Source organism: Siniperca chuatsi, linkage group LG15, assembly GCF_020085105.1.
Source record: "Siniperca chuatsi isolate FFG_IHB_CAS linkage group LG15, ASM2008510v1, whole genome shotgun sequence".
In the NCBI taxonomy this organism is placed as follows: Eukaryota; Metazoa; Chordata; class Actinopteri; order Centrarchiformes; family Sinipercidae; genus Siniperca; species Siniperca chuatsi.
The window spans coordinates 3,360,910-3,380,157 of NC_058056.1; the positions used below are offsets into that span (position 1 = coordinate 3,360,910).

The 19,248-nt window shown below is 39.0% G+C and overlaps 1 protein-coding gene across 15 annotated transcripts; it reads left to right on the top strand.

Moving 5' to 3' along the window:
• The first annotated feature begins 6,528 nt into the window (after positions 1–6,528).
• LOC122861637 (glucosamine-6-phosphate isomerase 2) lies at positions 6,529–19,001 on the top strand. Of its 15 annotated transcripts, none has more exons than XM_044166332.1 (10): positions 6,564–6,733; positions 7,199–7,334; positions 7,448–7,549; positions 8,309–8,382; positions 10,165–10,346; positions 10,720–10,856; positions 16,069–16,251; positions 16,402–16,586; positions 16,808–16,982; positions 18,311–19,001. In XM_044166332.1, the coding sequence occupies exons 2-10, from the start codon at positions 7,211–7,213 to the stop codon at positions 18,364–18,366; spliced, it is 1,218 nt and encodes a 405-aa protein (XP_044022267.1). In that variant the 5' UTR covers positions 6,564–6,733; positions 7,199–7,210; the 3' UTR covers positions 18,367–19,001. The 15 variants fall into 15 exon arrangements, with proteins under 15 accessions (XP_044022271.1, XP_044022267.1, XP_044022269.1 ...); XM_044166333.1 differs by lacking the exon at positions 6,564–6,733 and adding an exon at positions 6,783–7,014; XM_044166343.1 differs by lacking the exons at positions 6,564–6,733; positions 7,199–7,334 and adding exons at positions 8,797–9,262; positions 9,864–10,042 and having other exon boundaries at positions 7,482–7,549.
• Positions 19,002–19,248: the final 247 nt, after the last annotated feature.

Sequence of the window (19,248 nt, forward strand, 5' to 3'; positions counted from 1 at the left end):
GTAGGGCTATACTGTATTTGTGATTATATGAATTTGTCAATGTTCAGAGATTTTGGCATAGCCTACCATTTAACCAAAGGTAATTTTGCAAATCAGCAAGCAGGACTGCTTTTATGAAATATTGGATCAATATGATGAAGTACTTCTATTTGTAAGTTATTTAGTTTAAGATTGACTAAACACTGGTTGCAGTGACTATTTGTCTATAATCAAAATGAAATTTGAAATCAAAAGGCCACAGATGCACCTTAGGGATGTAAAAGTTCTTTGTCACACAAAGTCCTTGTGTTTTTTGAGGTTTATTTATCTATAGCAAGGATGAAAACAAAAGAAAGAAATCATGGGTCCTACTGCCTCTCTTGCTCTGGTTTTAAAAAAACCCACAGACCCTCCGAAGTGCATGCTGGTCCTTTACCTGCCTAACTAGATAAAACCTGAGGTGCCTATAGTGTTGCCCAATTCTTACAAGACAAACCAAAAATAAACAAACATCTAGCAAAAGAAAACAAAAATAAGTCTAGTCTAAATAAAGCAATTATGTAGAGTAATCAAAAAAGAAAATACTAATCACTATTAATAAAACAAAAACTAATAAATAGCCCCTACACTGGTTATTGTCACAGAAATGCATATGTGTAAATAAGAAAATGAATGATGGCTGAAATCAGTTTCAGGGTCCTGGATCACTGTCATGGCTTACTGAGACACCTGAATAGAACAGAGCCATCCTTAAAGTTGTTAGTTCTACCTGTGCTTTTTCTGCTGACAAGTCAAAATGTCTGCTGTTAAAAAGGTCCAAGAATCTGATTCATTTGGGAGCGATTTAAAAAAAAAAAAAAAAAAAAGGTGCTCTGATCCTTTAGATTTATTCAGGAAAACATCATGTTTAGTACAGGATGGACAGACTTTTGACAAGGAAGAAAATAAAATCTGTTGTTCCAACATCTAATTTTAATCTACTGGTCTATTAGAGTAATTATCTTCAAAATATTACATAAACTAGAAAATGAACCAAACCTGGCTGCCGGACTTTTTGTCCTAGATTAATGTCCCCACTCTGGTATGAATTTAGTGACCCAGATTTTAGATGTCTAAATCATTCCAGATATAACAGTGTTTGGCTGCTGGAGAAAGGCCAAGCATGCCAGAAAGAACCTAGGTGGCTTAACTGATGCAACCCATCATCACCCCTTCACATCTGTGTCCCAACAGGACACAATACTATTAACAAGAAAAAAGAAAAAAAGATGTGTTTCAATTTCTTAATAATAAAATAATGGAATGCAAGACATTTTGTCATAATTTGAAGATAGTAGTGAATACAGACACTTCTTTAGAGTATAATTTGTTTTTACAAGTGATGGAAAGTATTTAAATGTAATTATATTTCCTAAGAAAATATTATTGCACTTACAAAGTCAACACCCTTTACAGCAGAAATGGGTGGCAATGACAATGTCATGAAAAGACATGGGGAAATGCCGCTGAGACAAAACTATCTGAAGAAGGGTATTTTGAGAAAATGTGTTTATGAAATAAAAAAGGAATTTAATACTTAACCAACCTAACAACATTAATATAGGCTACGAATGCAGAAATAACAGTTATTGAGCTGAATTTATCTTTATTCATATGTTTACTGATTTCATAGTCATATTATTATCATTGATTTTTACCAGCCACGACAGCATAGCTGGTAAAATTTTCACCTTGTGAGTCTGTGTTTGTGTGTCATCATGGGAAAATGTGGTCCTGGAGATACCTACTGTAGCGGGAACTACCACAGAAGTGGTTTTGAGTACTTTGCCAGATGTTTAAAGTAATCAAAAGACTCAATGTCATTCTCTATGTCTGTGGACAGATTTTGTCAACGCGATAGCCTCAAAACTGTAAACTTTACATGTGTAGTTGAGATCAAAATTAAGGCAGAGTTCGAAGATAGGTGTGGTCCGAGCAAAGGTGCTGGAAGGGAAGCACTTTAAGCCCCTGGTCCACATTCATTTTAATCTACATATAATTATTACCAGCTGCAATAGCCCCCCTCCTGCCTATTTGTGAATAGGCATATAGTTTACAAACTCAGCTAAATCCAATGACCTCATATGAGGACATTACATTTTTGCCTCTTGACACAATGATAGTCAATTTTGTAAATCTTAGACCTGTTGGTCACATTTAGGGACACTGCCCACACCATCTTGTGGTGATATCACAACATTACACCACTGTCAGTGAGAGCAAAATGTCTGGAATATCAGCAAAAAACTTCTACCCCAGTTCCCGAAAGAAAAATGACCCAGGTAAAAAATCTATTCAAATTATATGAATGAAACAAATGTATTTATGTACAATACTGTCTCTATCATCATATGGGGATTAAAATTTTACATATTTTAGTAATAGTATCACTCTAGGACATCAGTAAATGTGAAGCACTCGTTTGAGGACATTGGGACTATATAACGTTATTTTTTCTACCATGTGGTTAGCAAAACATGGGAATATTTAGATGGATCACATTAGCATTGAAAAAACAACAACATTTGTCTGTGTGTGTGTGTGTGTGTGTGTGTGTGTGTGTGTGTGTGTGTGTGTGTGAGCAGAGTAAATCATGGTAAATCATAGTAAATAATACTACAATATGGTTTATCAAGGTGAATCATGCTAGAATCCTGGTAAATCATTCTAGTAAATATCAGCTATCGGCAGATAGGCCTACTCAAACCCCAGCTGGATCTCTAATTTTTTTTACGTTATTACAGCGAAACTTTCATTGTCAAGAGCAGAACAATTGCTCATGGCAATTGCAAACAACTCTGAGGTGGAGGACCTCTCAGATGGGGAAGATAATGATCCTGCTGTGGACGAAGTCATTTTACAAGATGTTGACCTCATGGATGAGCATCCTGATTTTTCGCCACCTGATTCAGGAGATGATTCCGGTGAAGAGTACACACCACCTGATGCAGCTGAAGATACTGACTCTGAGAATGAAAGTCAGCCAAATCATCCACAAGTGCACAGACGTGGGCGTAAACAACAGCATATTGAGAATGATGAGCTGGATGAGGAAGATCAGAGACATGGAGAGCCCAGACCAGAACCAAGGAATGCTGGACGTGGAGAACGCTGGCGGTCTGCTCCATTTAGACCAAATTTGGTCCAGTTTCAGGATGGAGATGATGGACTGAAAGATGAGCGAACAGGTTGGCAGCCACTGGATTATGTGGAGCAGTACATTGACTCAGACCTGATGAAACTCATTGCTGACTGCACAAATGCCATGTCACTGGGTAACAGTGGGAGATCTCTCTCAACTTCGGTAGATGAGATTTATCACTTTTTGGAGCAGCAATCTTGATGTCTTGCGTGCCTTATCCACAGATAAGGATGTTTTGGTCCAATGCCCTACAAATCCCGCCATTAGTAACACAATGTCACGTGATCGCTTCTTCAAACTTAGGAGCCATCTGAAAGTAGTTATCGACTATGATGTATCAGAAGATAAGAGGGAAACCGACAAATTCTGGAAGGTGAGGCCTTTTATGGACCGTATACTTACCGGCTGCCGCCTTCAGGTTCGTCCAAAATGCGTCTCAATAGACGAGCAGATGATCCCGTTTACAGGGGCCTGTCCATTCCGACAATACGTGCCACTAAAGCCAAATCCAGTGGGAATGAAGAACTTTGTGCTGGCATCTGTGGATGGACTCGTGCTAGACTTTGAAGTCTATCAAGGTTCAAAACCCTGGCTTGAAGGTTCAGGACTCAGATGGATTGGGTCTAGGAACACTAGTCATCAAACGTCTTTCCGAAACCCTCACTGCTGGCACACAAGTGTATTGTGATCGCTTCTTTACCACCATACAAGCAGTTGACCACATGCTGAAGGATGATATTTATCTTACTGGTACAGTGATGAAGGGCCGAGTCAAACAAGCAATGAACAAGTTACCCGATGACAAAACCCTGAAACACCAAGGGAGAGGTGCCGTCTCCACAGTAACCAGGGCAGATGGGAAACTATGCGTGGTCAAGTGGTACGACAACAAGCCAGTTGTGATGCTCTCCACTGTTCACTCAGAGCAGCCAGAAGATACTTGCCAGCGGTGGTCCAAGAAGGGAAAAAAGTATGTGACCGTGACAAGACCAAGCATCGTGCGCGAGTACAACTGATGAGCTACTACCGAATGTCTGTGCGGACGAAGAAGTGGACAATTCGCATGCTGATGCATTTCATGGATCTTGCCCTTGCCAACAGCTGGCTGCTGTATCGCAGAGATAACCAGGAAAATGGCACCCCAAGGAAATCTATCATGAAGTTTCTTGAGTTTCGCATGGTAGTGGCTCAAGTATTCCTCAGCAAGTGTGATGTTCTTCATGAAGGTGCTCATGTCACAGAAGAAGAGAATGAGAACGGACACCTTCCACCACCAGGCAAAAAATCTCGGGTCGCTCCAATCCCCCATATCTCAGTCCGTTCCAGTGCTGCTCATCTCCCGGAGATGGTGGCCTTGAAAAACCCCATGCGTTGCAGAGCACAAGGCTGCACTGGGAAATCCCGTGTGCGATGCATGACATGCAATGTGCATCTGTGCTTGCAAAGTGAACGAAACTGCTTTGCAGCATTTCACACCGGCCAATAGGGGCTATTCCAGACAGGCTGGAAAGATAGAGGCAGCTAGTTAGAAAAAAAGCCACAGTTCAAAGGCTGCTCTGCTGAATTCAACTGTTTGTTACTGTTACAGTTTGCACTTTAGCTGTTTTATTAGCCATGTTTCAGGCTGTTTACATTTTAGCCATGTTTCTGGCTGTTTACATTTTAGCCATGTTTCTGGCTGTTTACATTTTAGCCATGTTTCAGGCTGTTTACATTTTAGCCATGTTTCAGGCTGTTTACATTTTAGCCATGTTTCTGGCTGTTTACATTTTATGTAGGCTTTACACTCTGATGTTTACATTTTCAAATAAACTGTGAAAATGTGTCAAATTAACTTTTGTACCAATGGAGTCTATGTGTGTCATACAGTAAGATAGACCCACTGTACTCGTGATGAGGACATTCATTTTTGAGAGAACTACTTATTGTATTAAGCTGAAATTTTGAATTTTGACTAATTAGGACCTTCTGGCCCCAACAGCAAATAATATTTCAAAAAGTTATGATAGACCCACTGTCCTCACATGAGGACATCTTTTTCTGCAAAAACTACTTCCTGTACAAAAACAAATTTTAGGTATTATACTTATTAGGTCCTACATATCCCAAATAGCAAGAACAATTATAAAATGCACACCAGGCAAACTCTCGGGTCTCAGGAGGTTAAGATAAGAAATTTGCGCTTCACTTGCCGCGAGGTAGGGCGCAGCGCATAGTGCAGACATTTGCAGAGCCAAAGTGCAGCGCAGGTAGGCCTATATGCCTATTCACAAACGTGGTAGCCCCATCTGACTGCTGACATTTCGCCATGCATTACTTTTCCTGGCGAGACATGGTATGTTTTAAATGTTGTGTTATACAGTTAGGGGAACTGTGAAACACACAGTATAAGTTTTTCTTCCATCACTCTACCTCCTTTGCTTGCATGTGTGGCTTCTGCCTGCATGGCATACAGCTGTTATCTCATTGGTTGCGCTTTGAAAGGTCAGCTGCTTGGTGGCAATATGAGTGGTGCGCCTTGGCAAGGGTCGCACTTCCAGCAAGCCAGCGCAGAGCTGTTTTTACCGTTGATCATGTGTGGGCCTTTAGGCATATTTAGTAAATCTGGCAGAGTTCACCTGTTTACCAAACTCACTTTTCTCATGTCATGTGTTCCACCATACACACCGATTTGGCGTCGCGGCTGGTATGGGATCAAGTTATTACATTTTGTCCCACACGGACTTCCATACATTTCACGGTGAAATCACTTGACCGGTAATTGATCATGTGACAAAACCATGGATGTATAATAAGAACTGGATACAGCACCGCCACTCAGCCTTGCAGCCAATTTTTTCCAGTGGCCACTTGTATTGCAACAAAAATTCCCCTGCGAACCAAAAAGCTTTTCCCCATAGGCCACTGAACTGTTGACAAGACTTTTTTTGGCGTACGCTCACAGATGTCAGTGCTGCACGATCCGTTCTGCACATGCGCAAAAGTGGTCCTGTCAGTCAATGGCGGTTACCGCAAATGTGCCTGTTCAAAATTACTCGTGATGCGAATGACCGATCATAAAGCAATCTTACTCACACTCAGAGTAACAAAATGTTTTTTAATCATTGGGAATGTAATACTTCGGTCCGTTTATCATCGGATAATTCGTACTTAATTTGTAATTAAAAACGAAAAAAACGTAATTCTGTGTTCATTCAATATATGAAAAATACATCTAGCAGATGGTATGTCATTATGAAAGTCGTTGTAAATATACATCAGAGTATATAAAAAATACTATTACTAAATACTAAATACTAATAACTATTAAATTTCCAATTAATAAAACAATTTTGTTATCTTGAATTGAAAGATTTAGATTAAGCACATTTGCGGTTACCTTCTTTGATTTACAGGACCTATTTTTTTTGCATGTGCAGTCCGGATCGAGCACTGACATACTCGCGAGTAGGCGAGCAATTCTTATTGGGATGAATAGGCGCCATTTTGCGGTCCTGTATCCAGTTCTAATAATACATCCATGGACAAAACAGGTCTTGCACTTCTGTTCTGACAAACGGCGTATTTTAGCAGGTAAGAACACGTGTTGAATTGTGTAGTTCACAAACATTAACAGACTTGTCAGCAGTAAATACATTTACTGTACATTCAGCCAAACTTGGGATAATCCACTACTCCGATTCAAGTTGTTTCGCTTGCTAACATTAGCCACTGTCTCGCCAAACTCAATTGAAAAATCTGACAATTTAACAGGGTCCTGCTTATGGATAATATTAACTGTTACGGACCATCTCTTTCTTCCTCAATAGTAGATAACAGCCAGCCATTTCTGAGCCAAATCTATATTTGAGAAGGTATTTTAAATAAGTAACGCATTGTGCTGTACCAACTTCGGATTTGCCAGGTTTTGAATGGCGTTCGGCGTGGTGTTTTCGCATACTGCTACTGTATCTCCATAAGATTACCATAGCGTCAGTAAAATTTGGTGATTGTTACCATTCAAGATGTAACTTTATTACATTCTTCTTTTTTATTTAGTTAGCCAGTACAATGAGGCTGGTCATTCTGGACGACTATTACCTGGCCAGTGAGTGGGCAGCAAAATACATCCGCAACAGAATCATCCAGTTCAAGCCCTCTGCTGAAAGATACTTCACTCTGGGCTTGCCTACAGGTGAGGTGAGCACCTTCACACAAACCATAATGTAATGGTAGTGTTAGACATGCTATTTATGTAACTTTACAAATATTAAGCGGAATGTATATTAACGTGTCTCATTCTTTCAGGGAGTACTCCTTATGGCTGTTACCAGAAGTTAATTGAATACTACAGATGTGGAGATATTTCATTCAAATATGTAAAAACCTTCAACATGGATGAGTATGTAGGTGAGTTATAGGCTGGATAATTAAACTGAACTTTTCTCTCAATTTTAGACTTATGCCATTCACCTTCAGAATTGTGCATTGTAGATTTGTAAGCAGCTTTGAGTTGTTTTAAGGATATAGATTCAAGGTACATTCTACAGGGCTGCACTGCTAAAGTTAAAGCTGGTCTGAGAACTCCTCCTGATTACTGGGCCATCATGGAAACAAAAGAAGGTCAGTTTCAGGTGAAACTAGGCAGGGTAAACAGCAGACACTCAGGAAGACTCCTCCCTGAGGGCAGGGCCTAAGCAACACAGAGTAGCTTAAATTTATGAGTTCTCAGACCGTTTTCACAATTGAGAATGACTTCCGGATGGGAGCCGAAACGTCTTGATTCTGAAAACAGTGTCCAGATGACTACGACTTAAACCTTTTCTACGACGAGACTGATATTCTTGACGAAATGGCAATAATCCTGAAAAATATATATATTTTTAAATCTCTCTCTCTCTATACAGTGGTGTGAAAAAGTGTTTGCCCTCTTCCTGATTTCTTATTATTTTGCATATTTGTCACACTTTAAATGTTTCAGATCATCAAACAAATTTAAATATTAGTCAAAGATAACACAAGTAAACACAAAATGCAGTTTTTAAATGAAGGTTGTTATTATTAAGGGAAAACAAAATCCAAACCTACATGGCCCTGTGTGAAAAAGTGATTGCCCTACCTGTTAAAACATTAACTGTGGTTTATCACACCTGAGTTCAATTTCTCCAGCAACACCCAGACAACATTCTTGGCTGCATCCGAGAGACACCACGACACATTTTGAGGATACAACATTGTTTGAGGTAAGTATTCACTAGTCCAAACACAATTTTATCATTATCAATGTATGACAGCAAAAGATAACATTACTGCAGGAGTTATCGATAGTTAATGTTAATCTAATGTTAGCTAAGTTAGGTTACAATGTTAGCTGTCAGTTGCCTCGATTATGTCGACTGACATATCCAGCTGCTTTTTGTGAAAAACGATGTAATGTTATAACGTGCTTTATAACGAAAAGTTATGTTAATGTTATATGTAGTTAACGTTAGCTAATTATCTAACATTAACGTTATTACCAGCGGCTCTGGCAATGTAATGTTTCAGAATCTGAGGGGCAAGTTGGCTTGTCATGTAACGTCAGGATAGTTGTAATGTTAATCAAGTTTAAGTAACGCTACTGTATAAGCTTAATGTTTGTACCCTTGATTTTTCAGATCATGAGCGTTTTTAAATATTTCAAGAAGAGACAGCGAAATCCACCACCAGATGAGGAAGAAACAGCTATAGCGGTAGATAGCTAGCATAGTTAGATGGCAAGTCAATAGCCAAACAGATTGTTCATAGGTTTTTGTCAAGAAATAAAGTGGAGTAACAGTGGAATTTTAACAACGTTACTTGTTTCTTAGCAGAACAGACAGCTTCTCCAGGTAGCAGAAGAGATAGCAGGGGCAGCAGAAGCGACAGCCTCAGCTGACTCTCACAGAGGGACAGACGGTCAGAGAGGGGCAGCAGGGCAGGTAGTTCTCATAGGGGCAGCAGGGGAGACAGCCTCTCCTGAGAGAGGGACAGCAGGTTAGTTTTGTTTATTTTGTAGGTGAAGCAAACACTGGAAATCAAGGTGGAATCCTGAATGGCCTCAATTGCCCCAGTGTAACCACTGCCTCTATGTTACTCAACATGGTAAGTTTAATATTTGGTAGTAGGGGCATTTGTGTGAATTTGAGCCGTTTTTCTGACTTGACCTCTCAGATCTTTCAAATGTGTGTACATCATCCTGTATAGAACAACATATGAAAAATTAAGCAAAATAAAAAAGCAACGATATCATACCAAGTACATTTGCTTATCTACGGTATTAAATTCTACCGTATTAGAGTTATTAAAAATATGTATTTCAAGTTTATATCCAGTTTCATGTCTGTCAGGACATAATATTTTGTGAAATTATAATAAAGCGTTTGTTCAACCAAAAAAACCTTCTGTTTTCATTCCTTCAAGGGTCATAATAATAATAATAATTTATTATTATTATTTATTTATTATTATTGTGTTATACTGTATACCGTGATACCATGAAACTGATTCTTTCTGAGACGTTTATTGTACTGTGTAAATCTCATACTTCGGCCCTATTAATTAATGATGTAGGGTGGATATGGATGTAAAAAGTTAGAGAGAGGTCAAGTCTGAAAAAGAGCCCAAATTTACAAAGGATGTCCTATTATGAATACAGTTGTTGCAGTGGTTAGCAAACTTGATGAATTATTCTTCTACTTCTTAGGGATGTTTTGTCGTGCTTGCAGGCAACACAGGCCTCCTGTGTAAAAAAGAAAAAAAAAAAGTCCTAAAATGAAACTTTGTGGAAGTTGGGGCTGTCCATTACAGAAAATATTATCTGAAGCACCATATCAATACTGAGCACCACCAACAGCATTAATTGCGACAAATCAATTGCATTAGGTAATTTCTAAGCCTTACTCCAGTCACATCATCAACCCATTCAAATCACAATCCCAAAAGCTGGTTCAGCTCATAATTATGTCCGATAAAATATGCCATTTGTTTAATTTTCTGATTTCAAGGCTGATCGCAAGAACAACTACCGCTCTCATCACTCTGACATAATTGATGAGATGCTAGAAATCACCTCCAAGGTCATCGAGGAGCCTCTCATAGAGCAGATGAGAGCGTCCCAAGCCATCAGCCTTGAGCTTGTTGAAAGCACAGATGCTTCCCTGCTTCATCAGTTTGATCTGCACATCAGGTATAAGCATATATTTGGCTGCAAGCGGACTGTAACGTAAAAAGTAAAAAAGTTTTGTATACATCTTCTGTATGATTCATACATACTTCCAGTTTCATACCTTGTTCGAAAGACCAGACTTTTTGTATCTCTGAGGTTTATATCTCTGAGGTTCTACTGTAGTTTGAGTAATAGAAGCTAGTAAAGCCATGAATAACATTATCAGGGATGTGATTTTTTTTTTTTTTTTTTTTTTTCCCCTGCTTTATCAGGAATTCATTTTTAATTTTAATCGAGATTCCTGTTTTCCTGCTTTCCCCCATTAGATCCTTCTTTTTGTTATCTTTATCCAATCCTTCATCATGTTATACTTAATGTTTTTTGTTTCATTCAGATACCTGGATAAAGAGGGACTGGTTTTTAACCAGTTCCTCAACATTGTCACTGCTGTAAAAGCTGTCCTGCAGAACAAGCAGGTGCCAGCAGAGAAACTCTGTGGGCTTGGCACGGATGGGGCAGTGGTTATGACGGGTATGGTCATTTTACTATACCATGTTATTGTTAGCGTGTTTTTAAGTCAAGTTTATTTTTATAGCACATTTCATACGACAGGCGTAGACTCCATGTGCTTTTAAGAAAGAAATGTATATGCAATTTGTCTTTTGTGTTATTTGACATGTAAACACAGGGTGTGTAAATGGGGTTGCTAAGCAGCTGACCGACAGCTACCCCATGATATTCAGTTCAACACAACTAACCACTTTTGCTTAATTTCTTTGATGGTTCAAATGTGTGCTCTAGTCAATTTTGTGTTTTGATCTTTTGTGAACTGTGTTGAACTCTGTCTTGTTTACCATGCTTTGTGGGCGTGACTTTTGCCGAAGTCTAGTGTTCTAATGGGGTAGTAAGGTATTATGAGCTCTTTAAGATACGATGGTGCCTGACCATTAAGAGCTTTGTAGGTGAGGAAAAGGATTTTAAATTATATTCTGGTTTTTAGAGGGAGCCAGTGCAGAGAAGCTAATATTGGAGAAATATGATCTCTTTTCCTAGTTCTTGTCAGTACACGTGCCACAGCATTCCCGATCAACGTGAGAGTCTTAAGGGATTTATTCGGGCAGTCTGATAATAAGGAATTGCAATAGTCCAGCCTAGAAGTAACAAATGCATGGACTAATTTTTCTGCATCATATTGAGACCATTTTTGCAATGTTACTTAGGTGAAAGAAGGCAGTCCTTGAAGTTTGTTCATGTGGGAGTTAAAGGATAAATCCTGATCAAAGATAACTCAGAGGTTGGTGCTGGATGTCAGGGCAATACCATCTAGAGTAACTATATCTTGTAATGTGTCTTGGAGGTGTTTGGGGCCAAGTACAATGACTTCAGTTTTGTCAGAGTTGAACATCAGAAAATTGCAGATCATCCAGGTTTTTATGTCCTTAAGGCATGCTTGACATTTAGCTAACAAATTAGTTTCTATGATTAAATTGTTTACAAGAGCACAAAGTTCTTCATAGAGTTAGCCTCTTAATTTTACTCTCAAAGATTTAAAAAAAAAAAAAAAAAAAAAAAAAAAAAAAATTTATTAGAATGTATTTCATTCCAAAAACATCATTGTCATTTTTGTTTGGTATCATACAGTGGGCACGGAAAGTATTCAGACCCTTTTACATTTATCACTCTTTGTTTCATTGCAGCCATTTGCTAAAATAAAAAAAATAATTTTATTTCTCATTAATGTACACTCAGCACCCTATCTTGACAGAAAAAAACAACACACAAGTGAAGTGGTTCGGTGTAGAGATGCAGAGACATGCAATGAGGCAGAGTGAAGTCCTTTCCCCCCAGGACAGCAAGTACAGCATCTGCATCACTGTTGCTCATGGCAGCCCAGCACTGTTTGTCAGGTCATACTACACTAGTGACTGTGTGTTTTTCATGTATTAGACAAGTTAAACATCATGGTTTTGCCTTTCATTATGAAGTTGATGCACTGCAACAATATGATTTAATTCAGAACTTTAGAACAACACAAGACACACAAGGCATGTTAGTGTCAGGGCTCAATAATAAGGATTGCCCAATGCCCAGGGCAAGTAAAATGCCACCTCGGGCAAGTAAATCTAGCAACTCACTTGCCTGATTGGGCAAGTGGTAAAAAAAATAATTAAACATATATTTTTCCGGTGCTGATGATGGAAGTAGCTATCGCTGTTGAGAGTTGCACATACCAATTGGGCACTTGCGAGTAGGGATGGGTACTGAAACCCGGTATTAAACAGGCCCTGGGGCTAAATCATTGAAGACCATAGTATTATTATGCTTGCTGCAGCCTCTCCTGCTGTCTGTGTCGGGCTGAGCTGAGCTCAGCGGTCAGCAGATCAGACAGGCCATGGTGAAGATTGCTTGAGTTGACAACTCGTTGCTGTAAGTAAGTGCAATAAAATCTCTGCAAGTAAAAAGCAAACACGTTATCAATACACCTGTTCAACAAGCATAAATATGTATAAAGCCATATTTTAATCTGCTCTGTCTGCAGTCTCATTTTTACACAAGCACAGCGCGCTAGATCGGCTAATAGCGAATTGTTGCAAACAAGCTAAAATGAAGCTGTCTGTTTGTAGTCTAACTGTTTATCTTAGTTTGCCACGAATCTTAAAATTTGGTAAATTCTTGTAAACTTAGCTTAGACAAACCAGCCCCTCCTCCCTCTGCCAGCTGTAGCTTACCTGCAGGGAATCACAGCAGCAGCAGAGGGAGGAGGACAGGAGGAAAGACTGATAGTGACTGATGTTCAGGAAGAATAAAGAACACAGACACCACTTAGTATTTTGATGTCAGGAATATGATATATTTTACTGACATTTTAGATTTGGTTCCAGTGAGATATTATTGTGTTTTATATAGTGACCTTTCTATTGTAAACACTGTTGCTGCTCTAGAAACATTTAGTTATATTTAAGATATTCAATTCTAATCCTGTTCTGAATTTTTTCTTTTTTAAACTAATATATTTTTTAAAAAGCAATTATTTAGTAATGAAAAAGAAGATAAGAGTATCAACAAAGAACCGAACTGATAAGAGCATCAATAAGAATAGATGTATCAATAAAATCCTAACGATACCCATCCCTACTCATGAGAAAACAGCGGGTAAAGACAAAAGTTTATTTAGATAATTTATCACTCACTCACCGTTAAAGAGTCCATCTCTAGGGAGAAGGAGGGGGGATTGTCGTACCGCTCAACAGATGCAGCTCGATCGGCCAAAATTAAAGCCACAGGCAGCAACGAGCAAAGTCACTTCAACTTGCTTAATTCTGTTTGAAAGAAGGAGTGAGACTAATCACACACTTGTTCTATCATCACAAAGCCTGTAATGTTTAAAAAATTGCACACTCAAACTGCCGCCATTTGTTCCCCCTTCATCGAATTTGAATGAAACTCATTCAAATCGGGAGTTTAATCGAGATTGCTTAAAGACAGCCTGAGTTATGAGTTTGAGTTATGATCAAATATGTCTTAGGCCACGCTTGGACCAATCTATATGGCACTTTAGATTTTGATTAATGCTTGCCCCTAGAGCATGCATGCCAAATTTGGTGAAACATTAGGGGGTTTTCGAGCATGAACTGCCTTTTTAAGGTCATGCCACAGCATGCCTAGTCAGGACTTTGACTAGGCCACTCCCAAGTCTTCATTTTGTTCTTCTTCAGCCATTCAGAGGTGGACTTGCTGGTGTGTTTTGGATCATTGTCCTGCTGCAGAACCCAAGTTCGCTTCAGCTTGAGGTCACAAACAGATGGCCGGACATTCTCCTTCAGGAGTTTTTGGTAGACAACAGAATTTTTTTCCTATATATATATATATATATATATACAGTGGTGTAAAAAAGTGTTTGCCCCCTTCCTGATTTCTTCTTGCAAAAATGGCCTGCATGGCAGGGTTCCAAAAGGAAAACCACTGCTGAGCAAAAAGAACTTTAAGGCTTGTCTCATTTTTGCCAGAAAACATCTTGATGATCCCCAAGACTTTCGGGGAAATACTCTGTGGACTGACGAGACAGAACTTTTTGGAAGGTGTGTGTCCCATTACATCTGCCGTAAAAGTAACACCGCATTTCAGAAAAAGAACATCATACCAACAGTAAAATATTGTGGTGGTAGCTGTTTTTTTGCCCTGTCTGTTTCTTATGGTGGAGTCATGAACACTGACCTTAACTGAGGCAATTAAGGCTTGCAGTTCTTTGGATGTTGTTGTGGGGTCTCTGAATGGCTGAAGAAGAACAAAATGAAGACTTTGGAGTGGCCTAGTCAAAGTCCTAACCTGAACCTTATTGAGATGCTGTGGCATGACTTTAAAAAGGTAGTTCATGCTCGAAAACCCTCCAATGTGGCTGAATTACAACAATTCTGCAAAGATGAGTGGGCCAAAATTCCTCCACAGTGCTGTAAAAGACTCATTGCAAGTTATCGCAAACGCTTGATTGCAGTTGTTGCTGCTAAGGGTGGCCCAACCAGTTATTAGGTTTAGGGAGCAATCACTTTTTCACACAGGGCCATGTAGGTTAGGATTTTGTTTTCCCTTAATAATAACAACCTTCATTTAAAAACTGCATTTTGTGTTTACTTGTGTTATCTTTGACTAATATTTAAATTTGTTTGATGATCTGAAACATTTAAGTGTGACAAACATGCAAAAAAACAAGAAATCAGGAAGGGGGCAAACACTTTTTCACACCGCTGTGTATACACACACACACCGGCACAAACTCAATAGGGTTCTACCCCTTTGGGGTTTGAACCCTAATAATAATAAACTGGCACAAACTTTGAAATATGTCATTACAATTGAAAGCAAGGACTTACACTAATGAAACTGTATCCCAAATTATCACACGTCACTGAAAAATAGTTTTGTCAATAGAGAACATGGTGAGCCATACTTATATCAAATGAATGTCTTCACATAAAGAACAGTTCTTGTTAACAGTCTCTACTGTTCATCAAAATAGGCATGTTGAAATAAACTTTGCATTCCTCCTATAATATTAATTAAACATGGTATATCAATTAATCTACATTTGACTCGTCAGGGTGAAACAGAACAACTTCTATCAGTCTGTATCAGCAGAAATGTGTTTCTCTGAGTTCACAGCATGGTGTGATTTTGGCTAAAATGCTGGGATGAGGGGCTTATCAGATTCTTTAGTTTCTGGTCAGTCAGAAAAGGTGGCATTTAACTTCCCTTTGATGTCATCCATGAGTCCTGCAACATAGTGTGACCGGGTCCTCCCCCTTTCTTGGGGCGTGGGGATATCAGATTAGTTTAGGTCCAAAAATGCCCGCCTTATATCGTGAAACTGTCATTTAACTTTCCATTAGTGCCCTCGAGTCCCGCAAAGGTCATGGGACAGAGGAAGTTCTTTGGGAAAGCTTATTAGTTCTCTGGACAAAAAAATCTAATTATTTTTATCAATAAGGATACAAAAGCGTTTATCATGCTACAATAACGTATGGAGAGGTTCATCCAGTTTTAAAGAGTTTACATCAGTTAGCTCAGGACTATGTTTTATTTTCAGCCTAATTTTATACTTTCTCCATCCTCATGGCCCCAAGGGTCTGCAGCCATTTGTTTTGTATTAGTGTATAGCTGGCCCTTAAGATGGAACAATTCATTCTGGAGGCTGGATTCATGGCACTGCAGGTCTTAGGTAAAAAAAGGTGACCCGCTTGTTCTCCAGGTCTGCCTCGTGCTCATCCAGAGAGCTATCACTCCTACATGTGGAACAACTTCTTCAAGCACATCGACATTGATCCAGCCAACGCTCACATCCTGGATGGAAATGCAGAGGACCTGGAGGCAGAGTGTCAGGCCTTCGAGCAGAAGGTCGCAGAGGCAGGAGGAATTGAGTTGTTCGTCGGAGGTCAGACACATGATTTTTAATATTGTTTTGTCTGCCATATCTCATCAGTCAAACAGAGCCTGTTTTTGATGTCATAGGGATCATTTAATCTATAAAGCTTCTCTTTTTAGCTCAGTCTTTGTCCGGTTCCTTCTCATTGTCTTTCTGTAGGTATTGGCCCTGACGGTCACATAGCTTTCAATGAGCCAGGTTCCAGCCTTGTTTCCAGGACCAGAGTGAAAACCCTGGCTAAGGACACCATTGTGGCCAACGCTCGTTTCTTTGGCAATGACCTCTCCAAGGTTCCCACCATGGCTCTGACTGTGGGTGTTGGAACTGTCATGGATGCCAAGGAGGTCAGATTGAAAGGCAGTTAATTTATTTCTCCATTGTCCTACAATAACCTAATCTCACGTGGCCACGTTAAGATATTCTGTACTATATATGTACTATTTGTACATACATTTAAACCTCTGGCAGTTTCAATAAGATAATAAAGAATAAACATTACTTAATGTTCCTACTTTCCTAGGTGCACAGCACGTAGTGGAGTATAACACTGTTGTCCTCTGCTCAGGTGATGATTCTGATCACAGGAGCACACAAAGCTTTTGCTCTGTATAAAGCCATAGAGGAGGGGGTGAACCACATGTGGACTGTATCAGCCTTCCAGCAGCACCCACGCACCATCTTTGTCTGTGATGAAGACGCCACCCTGGAGCTACGAGTCAAAACAGTCAAATACTTCAAAGGTACCAACAACACCAGCGCCATCCTTATTCTGCTAAATGGAAAATAGTCTGGAGAAAAGTGTTTGATATAAATAGGGTGTACAGAAACACCTCAATGGATTCCAATACAGTTTAACAACAGCAAACTACAGCCTGAACAATTAGCATAAAGTTTAATAAACACCTACAGTATCTAAACCAGTTTCAACAAACACTGAACATTAGAACCTTCATGGGGGTAGGGTTCATTGCAATTGGATTAGACTATTAGTTTTAACTAGGTGGACCTCATATACTGCCAACTAAGTGTACATTTGGGAAAAAGTGCAGTTCTGCTTTCACACCTAACCTGATTGGTTCAGTTTGTTCAGGCTGGTCTGATGTGGACCAAAACCAACTGAAACCGTGGGGTGTGAATTGAACATTTATAATGAGAGAAAAAAAACTATATTTATGGCAGATCACCACAATGTGAGTGCAGAGATTTTCCCTGATTCATCATAAAGTGTAAAGCAGCTCAAACAGAGGTGTGTTGTGTATTTTAACAGTTCCACATTAAAAAGTGAATGAAACAAAGGGACCACACAGTAACTATCCTCACTGTAATATTACCCCGGGATTCCACCAGGCACGGCTGCAACTGTCAGGTCGCAACCACGATGTTATGGGACGTTATTTCTTGGTGAGTTCTTTGTAAAAAAAAAAAAAGCAGAGAAGATAAATAAACATCAGGTTCAGTAAAGTGCTGCTTAACTTGCTGTTAGTCACCAGAAATTGATTTTCCTCTGTGGGTCCATAAAGCGCTTGTTGTGCAGGATGGCATCACCAAAACTGTACAATGAATGAGTTACCTGTCAGTCCATGTGACTTCAAGTTTGCTCCTCTTGGTTTGTTTGTTTGTAAGAAGCCAGTGTAAACAGGAAATGGACCTGAATTATAAGGCTCCGATGGATAATTTTTTGTTTGGGATCTGAATCAGAATTTTTATTGCCAAGTAGGTTTTCACATACAAGGAATTTGCTTTAGTATTTTGGTGCATAACAATAAATATAGTAAGAGAAAATAAAAACGAATACACAAAGTGAACCAAATTACAGGTGTGAAAGAGACCTACATCAATCATTAGGTATTTAGATAATGATCATTATCTAAAACTCATCTGTGGTGTACTATAACACACAAATTTAAAGTCAATATTTTAACTAAGTCATAACAGAGCTTTACTTCTGTCTAGAGCTGTAATTCTGTCTACAGCGACATCTGTTGTAGCACAATATCACAAAGAGTAGTAGTCATTTCAGTAATTTTCTGCAACTGTATGTGTATCTAATATACTTTTTCTTTTGTAGGTTTAATGCATGTCCATAATAAACTGGTGGACCCAGTGCTCAGCATAAAGGACTAGTAAAACAGATCTCCCAGGAAGAGAACTGAAGATAATCAAGATGGACAAAGATCCCTGGCTCCAACATGAATGATAGCCTTATTATTCTGGTACTGTTCTATACTTGAGAAACTGTTGAGCCAGTGTTTGAGTTACTGTCCTGTGCATATTGTTCTTTGAACTGCCTTAGGATAATTTTAGTTTCAGAATTGTTCTGATCATTAATGAAAGGTAAACAATCAGGTAACTTGCATTTTCAATGCACACATGAAACAGCTGCACAGTGGAGATTGTCCCTCTGAGGTTCTTTGTTTAGCAGTTTGCATTTAAAGGGATAGTATAGTACCAGTTTACTTGTTTTAATCACTGTTGGTGGTCTAGGTTGGCTCTCTTCATTTTTGTTCAGTATGAGATTTAAAGTCATGACAGTAAACAAAGCCTTTATTTTGTTTGGTGTGTGACATGAACCCAGACTGCCTCTGTTCTATGAATGAAACAGTACTGTATAGGTTTGTTAACTGTTTAGCAACTTTGTTTTTTCCATCAATGATTCATTCCGCAATTAGTGACTGGCCAGAGGAAGCAAATACTATGTCTTTTGGTAAGATTTATTAAGCCGATGAGTTAAGTTAATTAAAAACACAATGTCATCAAAAGTGACCTTTGACTTTAATCAAACTGTTGCTTTTTGCATTTATGTATCCAAGGAATGTAAAATGTGTGCTCTCTTCAGCAACTCCTTGCTTCTCCTTCACTTAGTCACACTAGTAGCTGCCCTGCAAAACCACATTCCCCAATGCAGGACACTAAAGTCCAAGCACAAAATTTTACTTTAAATTTTCAATACAGCACCCTTTAGTGTCACAAAATAATGTAAACATAAGGTTCATTTATTAGCTTTGT